The sequence below is a fragment of the Anolis carolinensis genome, unplaced genomic scaffold, assembly GCF_035594765.1.
Source record: "Anolis carolinensis isolate JA03-04 unplaced genomic scaffold, rAnoCar3.1.pri scaffold_7, whole genome shotgun sequence".
Taxonomy (NCBI): Eukaryota; Metazoa; Chordata; class Lepidosauria; order Squamata; family Dactyloidae; genus Anolis; species Anolis carolinensis.
In genome coordinates, this window is record NW_026943818.1 from 38,767,423 (window position 1) to 38,793,520 (window position 26,098).

General features: G+C 41.7%; 1 protein-coding gene across 3 annotated transcripts in view; it reads right to left on the minus strand.

Annotated features, from left to right (window-relative positions):
* Positions 1-1,967: 1,967 nt before the first annotated feature.
* gtpbp3 (GTP binding protein 3, mitochondrial) overlaps positions 1,968-26,098 on the minus strand; it is a 45,034-nt gene continuing 20,903 nt past the window's right edge. The window contains exons 8-10 of one of the 3 annotated variants that reach the window (XM_062959210.1): positions 16,394-16,678; positions 10,898-11,139; positions 1,968-4,924 (exon numbers count right to left, since the gene is read on the minus strand). In XM_062959210.1, coding sequence (XP_062815280.1) covers positions 10,908-11,139; positions 16,394-16,678 — 517 coding nt within the window. In that variant the 3' untranslated portion in view covers positions 1,968-4,924; positions 10,898-10,907. Of the gene's footprint in view, positions 4,925-4,990; positions 11,140-16,393; positions 16,679-26,098 lie in introns of those variants that run through there. The other 2 variants (XM_062959209.1, XM_062959208.1) reach the window with 2 other exon arrangements.

Genomic DNA, 26,098 nt, shown 5'->3' on the forward strand with positions numbered 1-26,098 from the left:
CCAAAAGCCATCTACATGGTCTCATCAGGCCATCAGAAGACCATAGGTAAGGAGAGTGGCCTCCAAAAGCCATCTACATGGTCTCATCAGGCCATCAGAAGACCATAAAGGGACCTTCAAAGGCCATCTAGATGATCTCATCAGGCCATCAGAAGACCATAGGTAAGGAGAGTGACCTCCAAAAGCCACCCAGATGGTCTCATAAGGCCGTAGCTAAGCAAAGAGACCTTCAAAGACCATCTAGACGCTCTCATAAGACCATAGGTAAGGAGAGTGACCTCCAAAAGCCATCTAGATGGCTTCATAAGGCCGTAGTTCAGCAAAGAGACCTTCAAAGACCATCTAGACGCTCTCATAAGACCATAGGTAAGGAGAGTGACCTCCAAAAGCCATCTAGATGGCTTCATAAGGCCGTAGCTAAGCAAAGAGACCTTCAAAGACCATCTAGACGCTCTCATAAGACCATAGGTAAGGAGAGTGACCTCCAAAAGCCATCTAGATGGCTTCATAAGGCCGTAGTTCAGCAAAGAGACCTTCAAAGACAATCTAGACGATCTCATAAGACCATAGGTAAGGAGAGTGACCTCCAAAAGCCATCTAGATGTCTTCATAAGGCCGTAGTTCAGCAAAGAGACCTTCAAAGACAATCTAGATGATTTCATAAGACCACAGGTAAGGAGAGTGACCTCCAAAAGCCATCTAGATGGTGTCATAAGGCCGTAGTTAAGCAAAGAGACCTTCAAAGACCATCTAGACGCTCTCATAAGACCATAGGTAAGGAGAGTGACCTCCAAAAGCCATCTAGATGGTCTCATAAGGCCGTAGTTAAGCAAAGAGACCTTCAAAGACCATCTAGACGCTCTCATAAGACCATAGGTAAGGAGAGTGACCTCCAAAAGCCATCTAGATGGTCTCATAAGGCCGTAGTTAAGCAAAGAGACCTTCAAAGACCATCTAGACGCTCTCATAAGACCATAGGTAAGGAGAGTGACCTCCAAAAGCCATCTAGATGGCTTCATAAGGCCGTAGTTCAGCAAAGAGACCTTCAAAGACAATCTAGATGATCTCATAAGACCATAGGTAAGGAGAGTGACCTCCAAAAGCCATCTAGATGGCTTCATAAGGCCGTAGTTCAGCAAAGAGACCTTCAAAGACAATCTAGATGATCTCATAAGACCATAGGTAAGGAGAGTGACCTCCAAAAGCCATCTAGATGGCTTCATAAGGCCGTAGTTCAGCAAAGAGACCTTCAAAGACCATCTAGATGATTTCATAGGACCATAGGTAAGGAGAGTGACCTCCAAAAGCCATCTAGATGGTCTCATAAGGCCGTAGCTAAGCAAAGAGACCTTCAAAGACCATCTAGACGCTCTCATAAGACCATAGGTAAGGAGAGTGACCTCCAAAAGCCATCTCGATGGTCTCATAAGACCATAGGTAAGGAAAGAGACCTCCAAAGACCAGGTAGACTTAGGTCAACCCTAAGTTTAAATTTTAGGACAGGGGTCAGGTCAATGGGGACCCCTGGTCCAAACTCTTCCGAACAGCACCAGTCTGTAGAGAGGGTCATGGGGGCTCTATGTGGCAAGTTTGGTCTTGATCAGTCATTGGTGGGGGTCACAGTGGTCTCAGGAAGTGACTGTAGGTTGGACTAGATGACCCTTGGGGGACCCCTAATAAGGTTCACATAGATCTCCAAGCGAAAGGTTGGAGGGATTTCGTCCACGGCATCGAGAAGAGCAGGCTAGATGGCCTCTGGGGACCCCTCCCGATGTAAAACGTGTGTCATTCCGGGCAGGCAAAACAAGACGCTTGTAAAATATTATAATTTATGACCTTCGGGAAAGAATGGGACGCAGAGGCGTGTAAACAAAGCCCTTCTCGCTGCGGAAACGGGAAGTCTCTCGGGGTCAATGAAGGAGCCTTGGTTCCATCAGGTGTTTTGAGCCAAACATGACTCCGCAAAATGGGGGGGAAAAGGCTTTTATTATTATTATTATTATTATCACAATGACGTTGTATGGCACAGCAAACAAGATAGATATGCTGGATTTTGTTTCGCAAAACCACAAGTCGAACACTTCCCAAGTGTCTAGGACTGTGTGATGTATTATTATTATTATTATTATTATTATTATTATTATTATTGTATGACACAGAAAACAAGATAGATATGCTGGATTTCATATCACAAAACCACAAGTCGAACACTTCCCAAGTGTCTCGGACTGTGTGATGTATTTTCGGATTATGCTGCAGATCCCAGTCGGGTGGCCTTTTGCAGTTGGCAGATGGTGATTTTGTCAATGTCTGTTTTTTCCAAATGCCGGCTGAGATCTTTTGGCAGGGCACCCAGTGTGCCCATCACCACCGGGACCACTTGCACTGGTTTCTGCCAGAGTCTTTGCAGTTCCATCTTGAGGTCCTGAGAGCGGCTGAGTTTTTCCTGTTGTTTTTCGTCAATGCGACTGTCACCTGGGATGGCGACATCCATGATCCAAACCTTGTTCTTTTCCACAACTGTGATGTCTGGTGTGTTGTGTTCCAGAACTTTGTCAGTCTGGATTCGGAAGTCCCACAGTATCTTTGCATGTTCATTTTCTACGACCTTTTCTGGTTTGTGATCCCACCAGTTCTTTACTGCTGGGAGGTGGGACTTGAGGCATAAGTTCCAATGAATCCTTTGGACCACATAGTTGTGCCTCTGTTTGTAGTCTGTCTGTGCGATTTTCTTACAGCAGCTGAGGATATGATCCATGGTTTCGTCGGTTTCCTTGCACAGTCTGCATTTTGGGTCATCAGCTGATTTTTCAATCTTGGCCTGAATGGCCTTTGTCCTGATGTCTTGCTCCTGGGCTGCAAGGATCAGGCCTTCTGTCTCCTTCTTCAGGGTCCCATTCGTGAGCCAGAGCCAGGTCTTCTATTATTATTATTATTATTATTATTATTATTATTATTATTATTAATGGCCTTTGTCCTGATGTCTTGCTCCTGGGCTGCAAGGATCAGGCCTTCTGCCTCCTTCTTCAGGGTCCCATTCGTGAGCCAGAGCCAGGTCTTCTATTATTATTATTATTATTATTATTATTATTATTATTATTAATGGCCTTTGTCCTGATGTCTTGCTCCTGGGCTGCAAGGATCAGGCCTTCTGCCTCCTTCTTCAGGGTCCCATTCGTGAGCCAGAGCCAGGTCTTCTATTATTATTATTATTATTATTATTATTATTATTATTAATGGCCTTTGTCCTGATGTCTTGCTCCTGGGCTGCAAGGATCAGGCCTTCTGTCTCCTTCTTCAGGGTCCCATTCGTGAGCCAGAGCCAGGTCTTCTATTATTATTATTATTATTATTATTATTATTATTATTATTAATGGCCTTTGTCCTGATGTCTTGCTCCTGGGCTGCAAGGATCAGGCCTTCTGCCTCCTTCTTCAGGGTCCCATTCGTGAGCCAGAGCCACGAATGGGACTCCGCCAAATGGGGGGGAAAAGGCTTTTATTATTATTATTATTATTAAACCTTATTTGTATCCCGCTAGCATCTCCCGAAGGACTCGATGCGGCTTACAAAGGCCAAGGCCTCAACACACAATATAACAATACAAAACAAAAGGCAAATTAAAAACAATTAAAACAGTATATTTACTTGGAAATATAATTAGTAGGCATGTCCGATCGATGAAAAAAACGTTTCAATTCTCGTTTCTAAAGTGGGGGGCCCTGGCGCTTCGATATACAAAGTATTTACAATTTTTTTCACCCAAAAATTTCGGATATTTCCGAAAATTCGTAATGATTCTAAATGTTTCTAAAATGGCGGACGCGCATGCGCAATCGCCCAAAAAATGGAACCCCAAGGGGGGGGGGGGGAGACGGACACTTTTACAGGGCTCTCCCACCCTCATTTCTTGAGCTATCCTCATCAAATTTGCCATGCCCTTGCAAGTTGTGCAAAGATACTTTGAAAACTAGAAATTCCCTTGCTATATTTGTAAGCAAGAAGGACACTGGAAACCAAATTTTTTTGGGGGGAAAAACTTAACGAAACATTAAGAGACAATTAGAGAATGGGCCAACAATGGTTCGAATGACATTGCTGGTTGCGCTGTGAGACAATGTCTCGGAATGCGTCTCAAAAAGCGAGAACAATCCGAAATAATTCCGATATACGATTCAAAACGATTTTTTGGACATGTCTAATAATTAAGGATGGATGCGTCGAGACCTAGAAGGGCTTGCATAGTGTCTTCCTGCTTAGTAAATTGAAGCTGGACTAGAATTCTAGTAAATTGAAGCGTTTGGTATCTTACTACATACTAGAATGATACTGGATTGGATGGCCATCTGTCGGGAGGGCTTGGATAGTCTTCCTGTATCGTAGAATAAAGCCAGATTGGATGGCCATCTGTCAGGAGGGCTTGATATTTTCCTGCACAATAGAATGAAGCTGGATGGCCATCTGTCGGGAGGGCTTGGATGTGGTCTTGCTGCATAGTAGAACTATGCTGGATTGGATGGCCATCTGTTGGGAGGGCTTGGATAGTCTTCCTGTATCGAAGAATAAAGCCAGATTGGATGGCCATCTGTCGGGAGGGCTTGATATTTTCCTGCACAATAGAATGAAGCTGGACTGGATGGCCATCTGTCCGGAGGGCTTGGATGGTGTCTTCCTGAATGTGAGAATGATACTGGATTGGATGGCCATCTGTCCGGAGGGCTCGGATGGTGTCTTCCTGTATAGTAGAATAAAGCCAGATTGGATGGCCGTCTGTCGGGAGGGCTTGGATGGTGTCTTCCTGCATAGTAGAATAACGCAGTTCTTCCTGCATAGTAGAATGAAGCCAAACTGGATGGCCATCCGCTGGGAGGGCTTGGATGGTGTCTTTTTGCATAGCAGAAGGAAGCTGGACTGGATGGGGTCTCTTAGGATGATGAAAGGACACCCCAAGAATCCGGTGTTAATAATAATATATTATAATAATATCATATATTGTACTAGCTGTGCCCGGCCACGCGTTGCTGTGGCGAAGTCTGGTGTTCTGGGAAATAAAGTCTTGAGGAATTGGTGGTAGTTAAGGTCAAGGGTCAAGGTTTTCCCCAGACATTAAGTCCAGTCGTGTCTGACTCTGGGGGTTGGTGCTCATCTCCATTTCTAAGCCGAAGAGCCGGCGTTGTCCGCAGACTCCTCCAAGGTCATGTGGGATGACTGCATGGAGCGGCGTTACCTTCCCGCCGGAGCAGTACCTATTGATGCACTCACATTTGCATGTTTTCAAACTTCTGGGTTGGCAGAAGCTGGGGCTAACAGTGGGGGCTCTCTCCGCTCCCCCAATTCAAACCTGTGGCCTTTCAGTCCAGAAGTTCAGCAGCTCAGCGCTTTAACACGCTGCGCCATCAGGGGATATTATTTCCTAAAGGTTGTGAATATACAATATTTCTGATTGGTTTTTTTGTTTGTTGGAGGCAAGTATGAATGCTGCAATTAGGAAAAATGATTAGGATGTAATGGCCTTGCAGCTTTAAAACCTGGCTGTTTCCTCCCTGAGTGAATTTTTTGTTGGGAGGTGTTAGCTGGCCCTGATTGTTTCCTGTCTGGATTTCCCTTGTTTTCAGAGTGGTGTTGTTTGCGATATTTTATGTGCTTCTACTGTCTGTGGCCCTGAGAAAACAGGATTTGCCAGACTTTGATGATGGGAATACTTTGTTGGGAGGTGTTAGCTGGCCCTGATTGTTTCCTGTCTGGAATTCCCTTGTTTTCAGAGTGGTGTTGTTTGTGATATTTTATGTGCTTCTACTGTCTGTGGCCCTGAGAAAACGGAGGATTTTCCAGACTTTGATGATGGGAATACTTTGTTGGGAGGTGTTAGCTGGCCCTGATTGTTTCCTGTTTGGAATTCCCTTGTTTTCAGAGTGGTGTTGTTTGCGATATTTTATGTGCTTCTACTGTCTGTGGCCCTGAGAAAACAGGATTTGCCAGACTTTGATGATGGGAATACTTTGTTGGGAGGTGTTAGCTGGCCCCGATTGTTTCCTGTGTGGAATTCCCCTGTTTCTTTACTGTCCTGGTTTTAGAGATTATATTGTTCTGCATTATTCTATCCCAGTAATTATTTCATATTAAAGTAGAATCTCACTTATCCAACATTCGCTTATACAATGTTCGGGATTATCGAACGCAGTCTGCCTTTTCATAATCAATGTTTTTGTAGTCAGTGTTTTAAATTCATTGTGATATTCTAGTGGTAAATTTGTAAATACAGTACAGTAGAGTCTCACTTATCCAACATAAACGGGCCGGCAGAACATTGGATAAGCGAATATGTTGGATAATGAGGAATTAAGGATAACCCTATTAAACATCAAATTAAGTTATGATTTTACAAATTAAGCACCAAAACATCATGTTAGACAACAAATTTGTCAGAAAAAGTAGTTCAGTACACAGTAATGCTATATAGTAATGAAGGGGTCACTGAACCAGAGTGACTCCATGTTGAATGCCTGTCTGCTTGAAACCAGAGATCAGTCTCTCCTTCAGAAATGATCTTAAAATTTGCAACTTGCTGTCTTGTTACAAAATAGCATGTGTCCTGTATGTTTAGCAAGAATCAGATGTGGTCGAGCTTGTGGTAAGGCCGATTCTGAGAAGTGTATGCAATACATGTACCTTTGCTTGACCTGTTGAAATGTTCTACAGTTTGTGGTGAGCTACATCCTGGAGTTGTTTACAGATCAGGATGTGCTTGCCCACCACAAACTGGCCTGGTGGTTTTTCCAGTAAACCTAGTCCAGAATGGGGAACTAGAAATGTGATAAACAAGTAGGGTATAAGAGACCCCGAGCAGATTCGTTCGGGGCAGACAATTTTTGCCAGCTTCACTGCCGTGTTGCTGTTGTCTGTCGGTAGCTACCTAAATAAAGGTGTTTGTCCTCAACTTATTGGTCTCCGAGTGGTGCTCATAGCGGCTTGGCAAACCCGGTGTTTCATGTGATTGGGGGACTCCCAAATCACCCCTTTCAGTAATTACTGTATTTATGAATTTAGCACCAAAATATCACAATATATTGAAAGCATTGACTACAAAAATGCGTTGGATAATCCAGAACGTTGGATAAGCGAGTGTTGGATAAGTGAGACTCTACTGTAAATACTACATAGCATTACTGCGCATGGAACTACTTTTTCTGTCAAATTTGTTGTATAATATGATGTTTTGGTGCTTAATTTGTATGATTACCTAATTTGATGTTTAATTGGCTTTTCCTGAATCCCTTCTTATTATCCAACATATTCACTTATCCTGCCGGCCTGTTTACGTTGGATAAGTGAGACTCTACTGTATATTTCTAATCTTATATTATCTGCTCAGAACTGGATTATATGAGGCTCCTTCTTCACAGCTGTATAAAATGCCCACTGAAGTGGATTATATGACAGTGTGGAGTCAAGATAATCCAGTGCAAAGCAGATAATATAAGATTATAAATGGGTTATATAGCTGTGTGGAAGGGCCTTGAGTCTACACTGCCATATAATCCAGTGCAAATTAGATAATCTGTGGAAGAAGCCTAAGTGAAGCCTAAGTCTGCCTGTCCCCTAACTGAACCCTGGCTGTCCCTTGGTTGCTAGGCAACCAAGTGGGCAGAGATTAGCCCTCTAAACTGGCAGCAAATGGATAAAAAAAAGTATTGCTCTCCCTCTAATTAGGACTTTATTTTTCTTTTCTTTTTGTTGTATCAACCTTGAGGCGTGGATGATGGGTTGTGTTGTCAAATTTTGAGGTTGGGGGGCCTGTACTTTTGTTGTTTTGTGAATTGCCGTGATGCCATCACTCTTTTATATATATAGATTATAATAATAATAGTGTTAACAATAGTATATATAATAAAATATATATAATAGTATAATAATAATACTTTATTTATATTTCACCCTAGCTCCCTATTAATAATAGTGTTGATCCTAATTAGTAATAATACTGTATTTATATTCCGCTGTAGCTCCCTATTAGTAATAGTGTTGATATTAATAACAATAATAATAATAATAGTAATAATAATACTTTATTTATATTCTGCCCTATAAATATAATAATAATAATAATAATAATAATAATAATAATACTTTATTTCTATTCCACGCTATAATATAATATAATGATGATGATGGTGATAATAATAATACTTTATTTATATTCTGCCCGATAAATATAATAATAATAATAATAATACTTTATTTATATTCTGCCCTATAAATATAATGATAATAATAATAATAATTTATAATAATGATGATGGTGATACTAATACTTTATTTATATTCCACCCTATAATATAATATAATATAATGATGATGATGGTGATAATAATACTTTATTTATATTTTGCCCTATAAATATAATAATACTTTATTTATCTTCTGCCCTATAAATATAATAATAATAATAATAATAATAATAATAATAATAATAATGATGATGGTGATACTAATACTTTATTTATATTCCACCCTATAATATAATATAATATAATGATGATGATGGTGATAATAATAATACTTTATTTATATTCTGCCCTATAAATATAATAATAATAATAATACTTTATTTATATTCTGCCCTATAAATATAATAATAATAATAATAATAATAATAATAATAATAATTTATAATAATGATGATGGTGATACTAATACTTTATTTATATTCCACCCTATAATATAATATAATATAATGATGATGATGGTGATAATAATAATACTTTATTTATATTCTGCCCTATAAATATAATAATAATAATAATACTTTATTTATATTCTGCCCTATAAATATAATAATAATAATAATAATAATAATTTATAATAATGATGATGGTGATACTAATACTTTATTTATATTCCACCCTATAATATAATATAATATAATATAATATCATATAATATCATATAATATCATATAATGATGATGGTGGTGATAATAATAATACTTTATTTATATTCTGCCCTATAAATATAATAATAATAATAATAATAATACTTTATTTATATTCTGCCCTATAAATATAATAATAATAATAATAATAATTTATAATAATGATGATGGTGATACTAATACTTTATTTATATTCCACCCTATAATCTATATATATAAAACAACAAAACTAAACACTGCCCAACCTCCAAAATTGACAACACAACCCATCATCCATGCCTCTAGGTTGATACAACAAAAACAAAAGAAAAAAAGTCCTAATTAGAAGGAGAGGAATAATTGTTTTTATCCAATTGCTGCCAGTTAGAAGGCTAAGCTCCTCCAACTTGGTCTCCTAGCAACCCAATAAAAAATAATTAAAAACACTAAAAAAATTAATACAATAAAATACTATAATAACAGAAAATAACTACAAATAATACAAGAAAATAATAAAATATAATAAATAAAAATATAACTTGCAATAAAATTAATTTAAAAAATGCAAATAAAAATGACACAACAATTTTTAACCAATACCACCACCACTTTGCCACAGCAACGCGTGGCCGGGCACAGCTAGTATATCTATATATATAAAAGAGTGATGGCATCACGGCAGTGGACAAAACAACAAAAGTAAACACCCCACAACCTCAAAAATTGACAGCACAACCCCTCATCCATGCCTCTAGGTTGATACAACAAAAAGAAAAGAAAAATAAAGTCCTAATTAGAGGGAGAGGAATTATTGTTTTTATCCAATTGCTGCCAGTTAGAAGGCTAAGCTCCGCCCACTTGGTCTCCTAGCAACCCACTCAGCCCAGGGGACCCTTTACTTTAACTACCACCAATTCCTCAATACTTTATTTCCCATACCATCATACTTCGCCACAGCAACGCGTGGCCGGGCACAGCTAGTATAATAAAATAATAATACTTTATTTATATTCCGCCCTATAATATAATATAATGATGATGATGATGATGGTGATAATCATACTTCATTTATATTCTGCCCTATAAATATAATAATAATAATAATAATAATAATAATAATAATAATAATACTTTATTTGTATTCTGCCCTATAATATAATATAATGATGATGATGATGGTGATAATCATACTTTATTTATATTCTGCCCTATAAATATAATAATAATAATAATAATAATAATAATAATACTTTATTTGCCTCCCCGGAGGGACTCAGTGTGGATTCCAAACACAAAAGGCAAGCATTCAATGGCCAATACACCCCTAAGCTCCGCCCACTTGGTCTCCTAGCAACCCACTCAGCCCAGGGGACCCTATAATAATAATAATAATAATAATAATAATAATAATAATAATAATAATACTTTATTTGTATTCTGCCCTATTTGCCTCCCCGGAGGGACTCAGTGTGGATTCCAAACACAAAAGGCAAGCATTCAATGGCCAATACACCCCTAAGCTCCGCCCACTTGGTCTCCTAGCAACCCACCCAGCCCAGGGGCCCCTTTAATAATAATAATAATAATAATAATAATACTTTATTTGTATTCTGCCCTATTTGCCTCCCCGGAGGGACTCAGTGTGGATTCCAAACACAAAAGGCAAGCATTCAATGGCCAATACACCCCTAAGCTCCGCCCACTTGGTCTCCTAGCAACCCACTCAGCCCAGGGGACCCTTTAATAATAATAATAATAATAATAATAATAATAATAATAATAATAATAATACTTTATTTGTATTCTGCCCTATTTGCCTCCCCGGAGGGACTCAGTGTGGATTCCAAACACAAAAGGCAAGCATTCAATGGCCAATACACCCCTAAGCTCCGCCCACTTGGTCTCCTAGCAACCCACTCAGCCCAGGGGACCCTTTACTTTAACTACCACCAATTCCTCAATACTTTATTTCCCATACCATCATACCGACTTGGGGTCACTTCCCGATGCAGAAGTCCCGGAAGATGAGGTCCAGGATCTCTTGGGCACCCACTTGCCCCGTCAGCCGACCCAGTTGCCGCCGGGCCTGACGCAGCTCCTCGGCCGCCAGGGCCAGGTCGGACGGGCGATAGTGTCCGAAGCGGCCCAAGGCGTCCAGGCAGAGGGTCAAGCCCAGGCGGTGTCGGGCCCGCGTGGGGCTGGGCGAACCCACCTGGGGGTCTCCACACCTACGGGAGGAAGAAAACCTCGGATCAGTCACAAGAGCCGTGAGATCGCACCCAGCCAGGGTTGGACTAGATGACCTCTGGGGGTCCCCACTCTGGGACTCTTTGAAAAACAAGCTCCCTTTTGGAAGCAGCGAATCCTAGAGCTGGAAGAGGCCCCAAGGGCACCTCTAGTTAATTCTGCCGCAAACAAAGACACCATCAAAACCCTCCCGATAGAGGCCCATCCAGCCATGGCTCAAAAACCTCAAGGGAAGGAGATTACAATAATATTTTAATAACCACAAGGATGTTGTATTGTGGGTGTTTGAATCTCTTTAAGAGACAACAGCATATCTATATATATAAAAGAGTGATGGCATCAGGGCACAGCTAGTGTGTGTGTGTATGTGTATATATATATATATATATAAAAGAGTGATGGCATCAGGGCACAGCTAGTGTGTGTGTGTATGTGTATATATATATATATATATATATATATATATATATATATATATAAAAGAGTGATGGCATCAGGGCACAGCTAGTGTGTGTGTGTGTGTGTATATATATATATATATATATATATATATATATATATAAAAGAGTGATGGCATCAGGGCACAGCTAGTGTGTATATATATATATATATATATATATATAAAAGAGTGATGGCATCAGGGCACAGCTAGTGTGTGTGTGTGTGTGTATATATATATATATATATATATATATATAAAAAGAGTGATGGCATCAGGGCACAGCTAGTGTGTGTGTGTGTATGTATATATATATATATATATATATATATATATATATATATATATATATAAAAGAGTGATGGCATCAGGGCACAGCTAGTGTGTATATATATATATATATATATATATATAAAAGAGTGATGGCATCACAGCGACCCACAAAACAACAAAACTACAGGGCCCCCAACCTCGAAATTTGACGACACAACCCATCATCCACGCCTCTAGGTTGATACAACAAAAAGAAAAGAAAAATAAAGTCCTAATTAGAGAGAGAGGAATAATTGCTTTTATCCAATTGCTGCCAGTTAGAAGGCTAAGGTCCGCCCACTTGGTCTCCTAGCAACCCACTCAGCCCAGTGTTAATAAAAGAATAAAAAATAAAATAAATACAAACAATACAATAAAAATAATAAAAACACTAAAATAATTAAAAACACTAAAAAATTAATACAATAAAATACTATAACAAAATAACTAAAAATAATACAACAAAATAATAAAATATAATAAATAAAAAAGATAAGTTACAATAAAATTAATTTAAAAAATACAAATAATGTCAAATAAAAATTCCACAACAACTTTTAACCAATACCACCACCACTTTGCCACAGCAACGTGTGGCCGGGCACAGCTAGTATAATCTATATATATAAAAGAGTGATGGCATCACGGCAGCGGACAAAACAACAAAAGTAAACACCCCACAACCTCAAAAATTGACAGCACAACCAAGGGCACCTCTAGTTAATTCTGCCGCAAACAAAGACACCATCAAAACCCTCCCGATAGAGGCCCATCCAGCCATGGCTCAAAAACCTCAAGGGAAGGAGATTACAATAATATTTTAATAATCACAAGGATGTTGTATTGTGGGTGTTTGAATCTCTTTAAGAGACAACAGCATATCTATATATATAAAAGAGTGATGGCATCAGGGCACAGCTAGTGTGTGTGTGTGTGTGTGTGTATATATATATATATCTATATATATAAAAGAGTGATGGCATCAGGGCACAGCTAGTGTGTGTGTGTGTGTGTGTGTATATATATATATATATCTATATATATAAAAGAGTGATGGCATCACGGCGACCCACAAAACAACAAAACTACAGGGCCCCCAACCTCAAAATTTGACAACACAACCCATCATTCACGGCTCTAGGTTGATACAACAAAAAGAAAAGAAAAATAAAGTCCTAATTACAGGGAGAGGAATAATAGTTTTTATCCAATTGCTGCCAGTTAGAAGGCTAAGCTCCGCCCACTTGGTCTCCTAGCAAACCTACTCAGCCCAGGGAACAGGAAGACTTAGGCCTCACTTAGGCCTCTTCCACACTGCCTATAACTGGGGTCCCCAAACTAAGGCCCGGGGGCTGGATACGGCCCATCGAAGCCATTTATCCGGCCCCCACGGCACAAGGGCAGAAGGGGGTTGGGCTAAATAATCCAAGGGATCTCTTCTTCTCTTACAACCCATTATTATTATTATTATTATTATTATTATTATTATTATTATTAGAAACACAACAAGATGAGTCCACAGCAGACACTCTGCTGGCTGTTGAATTGGATCATATTCCGGACACTTCCCAAGTGTCTAGGACTGTGTGATGTATCGGCGAATAATGTGCGCAGATCCCAGTAAGGGGGCCTTCTGCAGCTGGCAGATGGTAATTCTGTCAGTGCCGATTGTGTTTAAGTGCAGGCCAAGGCCTTTAGGCACTGCACCCAGTGTGCCGATCACCACTGGGACCACCTTGACTGGCTTGTGCCAGAGTCTTTGTAGTTCGATCTTTAAATCCTCATATCGTGTCAGCTTTTCCAGTTGTTTCTCCTCAATCCTGCTGTCCCCTGGGATTGCAACATCGACAATCTAGACTTTGTTTTTTAACACGATTGTGAAGTCAGGAGTATTGTGTTCCAAATCCCTGTGTTGTTGTTGTTATTATTATTATTAACATTGAGGCTGGGTGGCCATCTGTCAGGGGTGCTTTGCTTGTGCTTTTGGTGCACAAAGGCAGAAGGGGATTGGACTCAATGGCCCAAAGGGTCTCTTCCAACTCTCTTTATTATTATTATTATTATTATTATTATTATTATTATTATTATTATTAACATTGAGGCTGGGTGGCCATCTGTCTGGGGTGCTTTGCTTGTGCTTTCGGTGCACAAAGGCAGAAGGGGATTGGACTCAATGGCCCAAAGGGTCTCTTCCAACCCTCTTTATTATTATTATTATTATTATTATTATTATTATTATTATCATCATCATCATCATTGAGGCTGGGTGGCCATCTGTCAGGGATGCTTTGCTTGTGCTTTTGGTGCACAAAGGCAGAAAGGGATTGGACTCAATGGCCCAAAGGGTCTCTTCCAACTCTCTTTATTATTATTATTATTATTATTATTATTATTATTATTATTATTATTATTATTAACATTGAGGCTGGGTGGCCATCTGTCAGGGATGCTTTGCTTGTGCTTTTGGTGCACAAAGGCAGAAAGGGATTGGACTCAATGGCCCAAAGGGTCTCTTCCAACTCTCTTTATTATTATTATTATTATTATTATTATTATTATTATTATTATTAACATTGAGGCTGGGTGGCCATCTGTCGGGGGTGCTTTGCTTGTGCTTTCGGTGCACAAAGGCAGAAGGGGGTTGGACTCAATGGCCCAAGGGGTCTCTTCCAACTCTCTTTATTATTATTATTATTATTATTATTATTATTATTATTATTATTATTAACAACATTGAGGCTGGGTGGCCATCTGTCAGGGGTGCTTTGCTTGTGCTTTCGGTGCACAAGGGCAGAAGGGTTGGACTAAATGGCCCAAAGGGTCTCTGCCAACCCTCTTTTTATTATTATTATTATTATTATTATTATTATTATTATTATTATTATTATTAATAATAATACTTTACATATATTCCACCCTAGCCCCCTATTAATAGTGTTAATAATATATAATACTAAAATATCAATTATATAATAATACTTTATTTACATTCTGCCCTCTGTCCCTATTAATAATAATAGTGTTAATAATAATACTGTATATAATAAAATATAAATTATGTAATACTTTATTTATATTCCACCCTAGCTCCCTATTAATAATAGTGTTAATAATAATATATAATAATATACTTAATTTATATTCCACACTAGCTCCCTATTAATAATAGTGTGAACAATAATATATAATACTTAATAATAATAATAATAATAATAATAATCCCTTCGTGCAAATAAATAATAATAATAATAATAATAGATGCTACCCTATTATTTATCTTTCTATGTATAATAATAATCCCTTTGTGCAAATAATAACAATAATAATAGATGCTACCCTATTATTTATCTTTGCACGTATAATAATCCCTTTGTGTAAATAATAATAATAATAATAATAATAATAATAGATGCTACCCTATTATTTATTTTTCCACGTATAATAATAATCCCTTTGTGCAAATAATATTAATAATAATTATAATAGATGCTACCCTATTATTTATCTTTGCACGTATAATAATAATCCTTTTGTGTAAATAATAATAATAATAGATGCTACCCTATTATTTATCTTTCCATGTATAATAATAATCCCTTTGTGCAAATTAATAATAATAATAATAATAATAACAGATGCTACCCTATTATTTATCTTTCCACGTATAATAATAATCCCTTTGTGCAAATAATTAATAATAATAATAACAATAATAATAGATGCTTCCCTATTATTTATCTTTGCACATAAATAGCAATCCCTTTGTGCAAATAATAATAATAATAACAAAAATAGATGCTACCATATTATTTATCTTTGCACGTATAATAATCCCTTTGTGTAAATAATAATAATAATAGATGCTTCCCTATTATTTAACTTTCCACGTAAAATAATCCCTTTGTGCAAATAATTAATAATAATAATAATAGATGCTTCCCTATTATTTATCTTTACATGTATAATAATAATCCCTTTGTGCAAATAATAATAATAATAATAATAATAATAATAGATGCTACCCTATTATTTATCTTTCTATGTATAATAATAATCCTTTTGTGCAAATAATAATAATAATAATAATAATAGATGCTACCCTATTATTTATCTTTCCACGTATAATAATAATCCCTTTGTGCAAATAATAATAACAATAATAATAGATGCTTCCCTATTATTTATCTTTACATGTATAATAATAATCCCTTTGTGCAAATTAATAATAATAATAATAACAATAATAGATGCTACCCTATTATTTATCTTTCCACGTATAATAACAATCCCTTTGTGCAAATAATAATAATAATAATAATAATAATAACAATCCTTTTCTGCAAATAATAATAATAATAAAATAGATGCTACCCTATTATTTATCTTTGCACATAAATAGCAATCCCTTTGTGCAAAAAATAATAATAATAATAATAATAATAATAGATGCTATTATCTTTGCATGTATAATAATAATTGCTCACAAGTCAGCCAGCCGTTCTCCCAGCGTTTGCAGGAAGGCCTCGATCCCGTCTCCGGTTTTGCAGGAGAGCAAGCAAGCGGGCGAAGGGCCCGTCCCCGCACACGCTGCCTCCAGCGCCGCCTTGGCCTCCCCCGCAAGGAGGTCGGCCTTGTTCAGGACCAGGAGCCACGGCCGGGTCGGGTCATCGGCCAGAAGGACGTCCAGCAGGAGAGCGGTCACTCGCTCCGGCCGCCGGGACACTTCGGCCGCATCCAGGACGGCCAGGACCAGGTCGGCGGTGCGGACCCTGCGGAAACATTTTTTCTCGCCTGAAAAAGTGGTACGTGTAATGGCACACGGGTAGCTCGGTTGGTAGACTGAAGAACCATGTCTTTGATCTGCCAAGGGCAAAAAAATAGACGTGGCTAGCGGAGTAAGAATTCTAGGTCTCCGACAATAATAATAATAATAAGCTGGACGGCCATCTGTTGGGATGGATCGGATGGTGCCTTCCTTTCTGGAAGAGGGGGGTTGGACTGGATGACCTTTGGGGTTTATTTATTTATTTATAACATTTCTACCCCGCCTTTCTCACCCGAGGGGACTCAAAGGGGTTCTCTTCCAACTCTAGTATTCTATGGCTCAGACAACAACAATAATAATAATAATAATAATAATAATAATAATAATAATAATAGCAAACATGCATCCACTGCCACTGAGGTCTGATGTAAACACTTATCCACATCCACTGAGGTCTGATGTAAACCCGCATCCACCTCCATTGAGTTCTGATGCAAACATGCAACCACCTCTACTGGGGTCTCATGCAAACACGCATCCACCTCCATTGAGTTCTGATACAAACATACATCCACCTCTACTGGGGTCTCATGCAAACACGCATCCACCTCCATTGAGTTCTGATGCAAACATGTATCCACCTCCACTGAGGTCTGATACAAACATACATGCACCTCTACTGGGGTCTCATGCAAACACGCATCCACCTCCATTGAGTTCTGATGCAAACATACATGCACCTCTACTGGGGTCTAATGCAAACACGCATCCACCTCCATTGAGTTCTGATACAAACATACATCCACCTCTACTGGGGTCTCATGCAAACACGCATCCACCTCCATTGAGTTCTGATGCAAACATGCATCCACCTCCACTGAGGTCTGATACAAACATACATGCACCTCTACTGGGGTCTCATGCAAACACACATCCACCTCCATTGAGTTCTGATACAAACATACATCCACCTCTACTGGGGTCTCACGCAAACACGCATCCACCTCCATTGAGGTCTGATACAAACATACATCCACCTCTACTGGGGTCTCATGCAAACACACATCCACCTCCATTGAGTTCTGATACAAACATACATCCACCTCTACTGGGGTCTCACGCAAACACGCATCCACCTCCATTGAGGTCTGATACAAACATACATCCACCTCTACTGGGGTCTCATGCAAACACACATCCACCTCCATTGAGTTCTGATACAAACATAAATCCACCTCTACTGGGGTCTCATGCAAACACGCATCCACCTCCATTGAGGTCTGATACAAACATACATCCACCTCTACTGGGGTCTCATGCAAACACGCATCCACCTCCATTGAGGTCTGATACAAACATAAATCCACCTCTACTGGGGTCTCATGCAAACATGCATCCACCTCCATTGAGGTCTGATACAAACATACATCCACCTCTACTGGGGTCTCACGCAAACACGCATCCACCTTCATTGAGTTCTGATGCAAACATGCATCCACCTCCACTGAGGTCTGATACAAACATACATGCACCTCTACTGGGGTCTCATGCAAACACGCATCCACCTCCATTGAGTTCTGATACAAACATACATCCACCTCTACTGGGGTCTCATGCAAACACGCATCCACCTCCATTGAGTTCTGATGCAAACATGCATACACCTCCACTGAGGTCTGATACAAACATACATGCACCTCTACTGGGGTCTCATGCAAACACGCATCCACCTCCATTGAGTTCTGATGCAAACATACATCCACCTCTACTGGGGTCTCATGCAAACACGCATCCACCTCCATTGAGTTCTGATGCAAACATACATCCACCTCTACTGGGGTCTCATGCAAACACGCATCCACCTCTATTGAGTTCTGATACAAACATACATCCACCTCTACTGGGGTCTCATGCAAACACGCATCCACCTCCATTGAGTTCTGATGCAAACATACATCCACCTCTACTGGGGTCTCATGCAAACACGCATCCACCTCCATTGAGTTCTGATACAAACATACATGCACCTCTACTGGGGTCTCATGCAAACACGCATCCACCTCCATTGAGTTCTGATGCAAACATACATCCACCTCTACTGGGGTCTCATGCAAACACGCATCCACCTCCATTGAGTTCTGATGCAAACATACATCCACCTCTACTGGGGTCTCATGCAAACACGCATCCACCTCCATTGAGTTCTGATACAAACATACATCCACCTCTACTGGGGTCTCATGCAAACACGCATCCACCTCCATTGAGTTCTGATACAAACATACATCCACCTCTACTGGGGTCTAATGCAAACACGCATCCACCTCCACTGAGGTCTGATACAAACATACATCCACCTCTACTGGGGTCTCATGCAAACACGCATCCACCTCCATTGAGTTCTGATGCAAACATGTATCCACCTCCACTGAGGTCTGATACAAACATACATCCACCTCTACTGGGGTCTAATGCAAACACGCATCCACCTCCACTGAGGTCTGATACAAACATGCATCCACCTCTACTGGGGTCTCATGCAAACACGCATCCACCTCCATTGAGTTCTGATGCAAACATGTATCCACCTCCACTGAGGTCTGATACAAACATACATCCACCTCTACTGGGGTCTCATGCAAACACGCATCCACCTCCATTGAGTTCTGATGCAAACATACATGCACCTCTACTGGGGTCTCATGCAAACACGCATCCACCTCCATTGAGTTCTGATACAAACATACATCCACCTCTACTGGGGTCTCATGCAAACACGCATCCACCTCCATTGAGTTCTGATGCAAACATACATCCACCTCTACTGGGGTCTCATGCAAACACGCATCCACCTCCATTGAGTTCTGATACAAACATACATGCACCTCTACTGGGGTCTCATGCAAACACGCATCCACCTCCATTGAGTTCTGATGCAAACATACATCCACCTCTACTGGGGTCTCATGCAAACACGCATCCACCTCCATTGAGTTCTGATGCAAACATACATCCACCTCTACTGGGGTCTGATACAAACATACATCCACCTCTACTGGGGTCTAATGCAAACACGCATCCACCTCCACTGAGGTCTGATACAAACATACATCCACCTCTACTGGGGTCTCATGCAAACACGCATCCACCTCCATTGAGTTCTGATACAAACATACATGCACCTCTACTGGGGTCTCATGCAAACACGCATCCACCTCCATTGAGTTCTGATACAAACATACATCCACCTCTACTGGGGTCTCATGCAAACACGCATCCACCTCCATTGAGTTCTGATGCAAACATACATCCACCTCTACTGGGGTCTCATGCAAACACGCATCCACCTCCATTGAGTTCTGATACAAACATACATGCACCTCTACTGGGGTCTCATGCAAACACGCATCCACCTCCATTGAGTTCTGATGCAAACATACATCCACCTCTACTGGGGTCTCATGCAAACACGCATCCACCTCCATTGAGTTCTGATGCAAACATACATCCACCTCTACTGGGGTCTCATGCAAACACGCATCCACCTCCATTGAGTTCTGATGCAAACATGTATCCACCTCCACTGAGGTCTGATACAAACATACATCCACCTCTACTGGGGTCTCATGCAAACACGCATCCACCTCCATTGAGTTCTGATGCAAACATACATCCACCTCTACTGGGGTCTCATGCAAACACGCATCCACCTCCATTGAGTTCTGATGCAAACATACATCCACCTCTACTGGGGTCTCATGCAAACACGCATCCACCTCCATTGAGTTCTGATGCAAACATGTATCCACCTCCACTGAGGTCTGATACAAACATACATCCACCTCTACTGGGGTCTAATGCAAACACGCATCCACCTCCACTGAGGTCTGATACAAACATGCATCCACCTCTACTGGGGTCTCATGCAAACACGCATCCACCTCCATTGAGTTCTGATGCAAACATGTATCCACCTCCACTGAGGTCTGATACAAACATACATCCACCTCTACTGGGGTCTCATGCAAACACGCATCCACCTCCATTGAGTTCTGATGCAAACATACATGCACCTCTACTGGGGTCTCATGCAAACACGCATCCACCTCCATTGAGTTCTGATACAAACATACATCCACCTCTACTGGGGTCTCATGCAAACACGCATCCACCTCCATTGAGTTCTGATGCAAACATACATCCACCTCTACTGGGGTCTCATGCAAACACGCATCCACCTCCATTGAGTTCTGATACAAACATACATGCACCTCTACTGGGGTCTCATGCAAACACGCATCCACCTCCATTGAGTTCTGATGCAAACATACATCCACCTCTACTGGGGTCTCATGCAAACACGCATCCACCTCCATTGAGTTCTGATGCAAACATACATCCACCTCTACTGGGGTCTCATGCAAACACGCATCCACCTCCATTGAGTTCTGATACAAACATACATCCACCTCTACTGGGGTCTCATGCAAACACGCATCCACCTCCATTGAGTTCTGATACAAACATACATCCACCTCTACTGGGGTCTAATGCAAACACGCATCCACCTCCACTGAGGTCTGATACAAACATACATCCACCTCTACTGGGGTCTCATGCAAACACGCATCCACCTCCATTGAGTTCTGATGCAAACATACATCCACCTCTACTGGGGTCTCATGCAAACACGCATCCACCTCCATTGAGTTCTGATGCAAACATACATCCACCTCTACTGGGGTCTCATGCAAACACGCATCCACCTCCATTGAGTTCTGATGCAAACATACATGCACCTCTACTGGGGTCTCATGCAAACACGCATCCACCTCCATTGAGTTCTGATGCAAACATACATCCACCTCTACTGGGGTCTCATGCAAACACGCATCCACCTCCATTGAGTTCTGATACAAACATACATGCACCTCTACTGGGGTCTCATGCAAACACGCATCCACCTCCATTGAGTTCTGATACAAACATACATCCACCTCTACTGGGGTCTCATGCAAACACGCATCCACCTCCACTGAGGTCTGATACAAACATACATGCACCTCTACTGGGGTCTCATGCAAACACACATCCACCTCCATTGAGTTCTGATACAAACATACATCCACCTCTACTGGGGTCTCATGCAAACACGCATCCACCTCCATTGAGTTCTGATGCAAACATACATCCACCTCTACTGGGGTCTCATGCAAACACGCATCCACCTCCATTGAGTTCTGATGCAAACATACATCCACCTCTACTGGGGTCTCATGCAAACACGCATCCACCTCCATTGAGTTCTGATGCAAACATACATCCACCTCTACTGGGGTCTCATGCAAACACGCATCCACCTCCACTGAGGTCTGATACAAACATACATGCACCTCTACTGGGGTCTCATGCAAACACACATCCACCTCCATTGAGTTCTGATACAAACATACATCCACCTCTACTGGGGTCTCAGGCAAACACGCATCCACCTCCATTGAGTTCTGATACAAACATAAATCCACCTCTACTGGGGTCTCATGCAAACACGCATCCACCTCCATTGAGTTCTGATGCAAACATGCATCCAGCTCCATTGAGGTCTGATACAAACATACATCCACCTCTACTGGGGTCTCACGCAAACACGCATCCACCTCCACTGAGGTCTGATACAAACATACATCCACCTCTACTGGGGTCTCATGCAAACACGCATCCACCTCCATTGAGTTCTGATGCAAACATACATCCACCTCTACTGGGGTCTCATGCAAACACGCATCCACCTCCACTGAGGTCTGATACAAACATACATCCACCTCTACTGGGGTCTCACGCAAACACGCATCCACCTCCATTGAGTTCTGACGCAAACATACATCCACCTCTACTGGGGTCTCATGCAAACACGCATCCACCTCCACTGAGGTCTGATACAAACATACATCCACCTCTACTGGGGTCTCATGCAAACACGCATCCACCTCCATTGAGTTCTGATACAAACATACATCCACCTCTACTGGGGTCTCATGCAAACACGCATCCACCTCCATTGAGTTCTGATGCAAACATGCATCCACCTCCACTGAGGTCTGATACAAACATACATCCACCTCTACTGGGGTCTCACGCAAACACGCATCCACCTCCATTGAGTTCTGATACAAACATGCATCCACTTCCACTGAGGTCTGATACAAACATACATCCACCTCTACTGGGGTCTCACGCAAACACGCATCCACTTCCATTGAGTTCTGATACAAACATACATCCACCTCTACTGGGGTCTCACGCAAACACGCATCCACCTCCATTGAGTTCTGATTGAAACACGCATCCACCTCCATTGAGTTCTGATACAAACTCGCATCCACCTCCATTGAGTTCTGATGCAAACATGCATCCACCTCCATTGAGTTCTGATACAAACATACATCCACCTCTACTGGGGTCTCATGCAAACACGCATCCACCTCCATTGAGTTCTGATTCAAACACGCATCCACCTCCATTGAGTTCTGATTCAAACACGCATCCACCTCCATTGAGTTCTGATACAAACACGCATCCACCTCCATTGAGTTCTGATGCAAACATACATCCACCTCTACTGGGGTCTCATGCAAACACGCATCCACTTCCATTGAGTTCTGATTCAAACACGCATCCACCTCCATTGAGTTCTGATACAAACACGCATCCACCTCCATTGAGTTCTGATACAAACACGCATCCACCTCCATTGAGTTCTGATACAAACACGCATCCACCTCCATTGAGTTCTGATACAAACATACATCCACCTCTACTGGGGTCTCATGCAAACACGCATCCACTTCCATTGAGTTCTGATTCAAACACGCATCCACCTCCATTGAGTTCTGATGCAAACATGCATCAACATCCACTGAGGTCTGATGCAAAAACACACCCACATCCACTGAGGTCTAAAGCAGATACATCCACCTCCACCGAGGTGTTAAACAGACTGATCACAAAAGGAGTCCTGAGTCTGAACATGCTCAGTACAATCACGCCTGGCAAAACAACAAACACATAGAATACAAGTTAGCACATATATACATTAAGAATATAGACATGTGATTGGACTGAGCATGTTCAGACTCAGGACTCCATTTTGAAGTCAGTCTATATTTACACCTCAGTGGAAGTGGATACCTGTTTGCATCAGACCTCAGTGGAGGTGGATGTGTGTCTGCTTTACACCTCAGTGGAGGCAGATGTGTGTCTGCTTTACACCTCAGTGGAGGCAGATGTGTGTCTGCTTTACACCTCAGTGGAGGCGGATGTGTGTCTGCTTTACACCTCAGTGGAGGCGGATGTGTGTCTGCTTTACACCTCAGTGGAGGCGGATGTGTGTCTGCTTTACACCTCAGTGGAGGCGGATGTGTCTGCTTTACACCTCAGTGGAGGCGGATGTGTGTCTGCTTTACACCTCAGTGGAGGCGGATGTGTGTCTGCTTTACACCTCAGTGGAGGCGGATGTGTGTCTGCTTTACACCTCAGTGGAGGCAGATGTGTGTCTGCTTTACACCTCAGTGGAGGCGGATGTGTGTCTGCTTTACACCTCAGTGGAGGCGGATGTGTGCCTGCTTTACACCTCAGTGGAGGCAGATGTGTGTCTGCTTTACACCTCAGTGGAGGCGGATGTGTGTCTGCTTTACACCTCAGTGGAGGCGGATGTGTCTGCTTTACACCTCAGTGGAGGCGGATGTGTGTCTGCTTTACACCTCAGTGGAGGCGGATGTGTGTCTGCTTTACACCTCAGTGGAGGCGGATGTGTGTCTGCTATACACCTCAGTGGAGGTAGATGTGTGTCTGCTTTACACCTCAGTGGAGGTGGATGTGTGTCTGCTATACACCTCAGTGGAGGTGGATGTGTGTCTGCTTTACACCTCAGTGGAGGTAGATGTGTGTCTGCTATACACCTCAGTGGAGGTGGATGTGTGTCTGCTATACACCTCAGTGGAGGTGGATGTGTGTCTGCTTTACACCTCAGTGGAGGCGGATGTGTGTCTGCTATACACCTCAGTGGAGGTGGTTGTGTGTCTGCTTTACACCTCAGTGGAGGTAGATGTGTGTCTGCTTTACACCTCAGTGGAGGCGGATGTGTGTCTGCTTTACACCTCAGTGGAGGTAGATGTGTGTCTGCTTTACACCTCAGTGGAGGCGGATGTGTGTCTGCTATACACCTCAGTGGAGGTGGTTGTGTGTCTGCTTTACACCTCAGTGGAGGTAGATGTGTGTCTGCTTTACACCTCAGTGGAGGCGGATGTGTGTCTGCTTTACACCTCAGTGGAGGTAGATGTGTGTCTGCTTTACACCTCAGTGGAGGCGGATGTGTGTCTGCTATACACCTCAGTGGAGGTGGTTGTGTGTCTGCTTTACACCTCAGTGGAGGTAGATGTGTGTCTGCTTTACACCTCAGTGGAGGTGGATGTGTGTCTGCTATACACCTCAGTGGAGGTGGATGTGTGTCTGCTTTACACCTCAGTGGAGGTAGATGTGTGTCTGCTATACACCTCAGTGGAGGTGGATGTGTGTCTGCTTTACACCTCAGTGGAGGCGGATGTGTGTCTGCTATACACCTCAGTGGAGGTGGTTGTGTGTCTGCTTTACACCTCAGTGGAGGTAGATGTGTGTCTGCTTTACACCTCAGTGGAGGCGGATGTGTGTCTGCTTTACACCTCAGTGGAGGTAGATGTGTGTCTGCTTTACACCTCAGTGGAGGCGGATGTGTGTCTGCTATACACCTCAGTGGAGGTGGTTGTGTGTCTGCTTTACACCTCAGTGGAGGTAGATGTGTGTCTGCTTTACACCTCAGTGGAGGCGGATGTGTGTCTGCTATACACCTCAGTGGAGGTAGATGTGTGTCTGCTTTACACCTCAGTGGAGGTGGATGTGTGTCTGCTATACACCTCAGTGGAGGTGGATGTGTGTCTGCTTTACACCTCAGTGGAGGTAGATGTGTGTCTGCTATACACCTCAGTGGAGGTGGATGTGTGTCTGCTATACACCTCAGTAGAGGTGGATGTGTGTCTGCTTTACACCTCAGTGGAGGCGGATGTGTGTCTGCTATACACCTCAGTGGAGGTGGTTGTGTGTCTGCTTTACACCTCAGTGGAGGTAGATGTGTGTCTGCTTTACACCTCAGTGGAGGCGGATGTGTGTCTGCTTTACACCTCAGTGGAGGTAGATGTGTGTCTGCTTTACACCTCAGTGGAGGCGGATGTGTGTCTGCTATACACCTCAGTGGAGGTGGTTGTGTGTCTGCTTTACACCTCAGTGGAGGTAGATGTGTGTCTGCTTTACACCTCAGTGGAGGCGGATGTGTGTCTGCTTTACACCTCAGTGGAGGTAGATGTGTGTCTGCTTTACACCTCAGTGGAGGCGG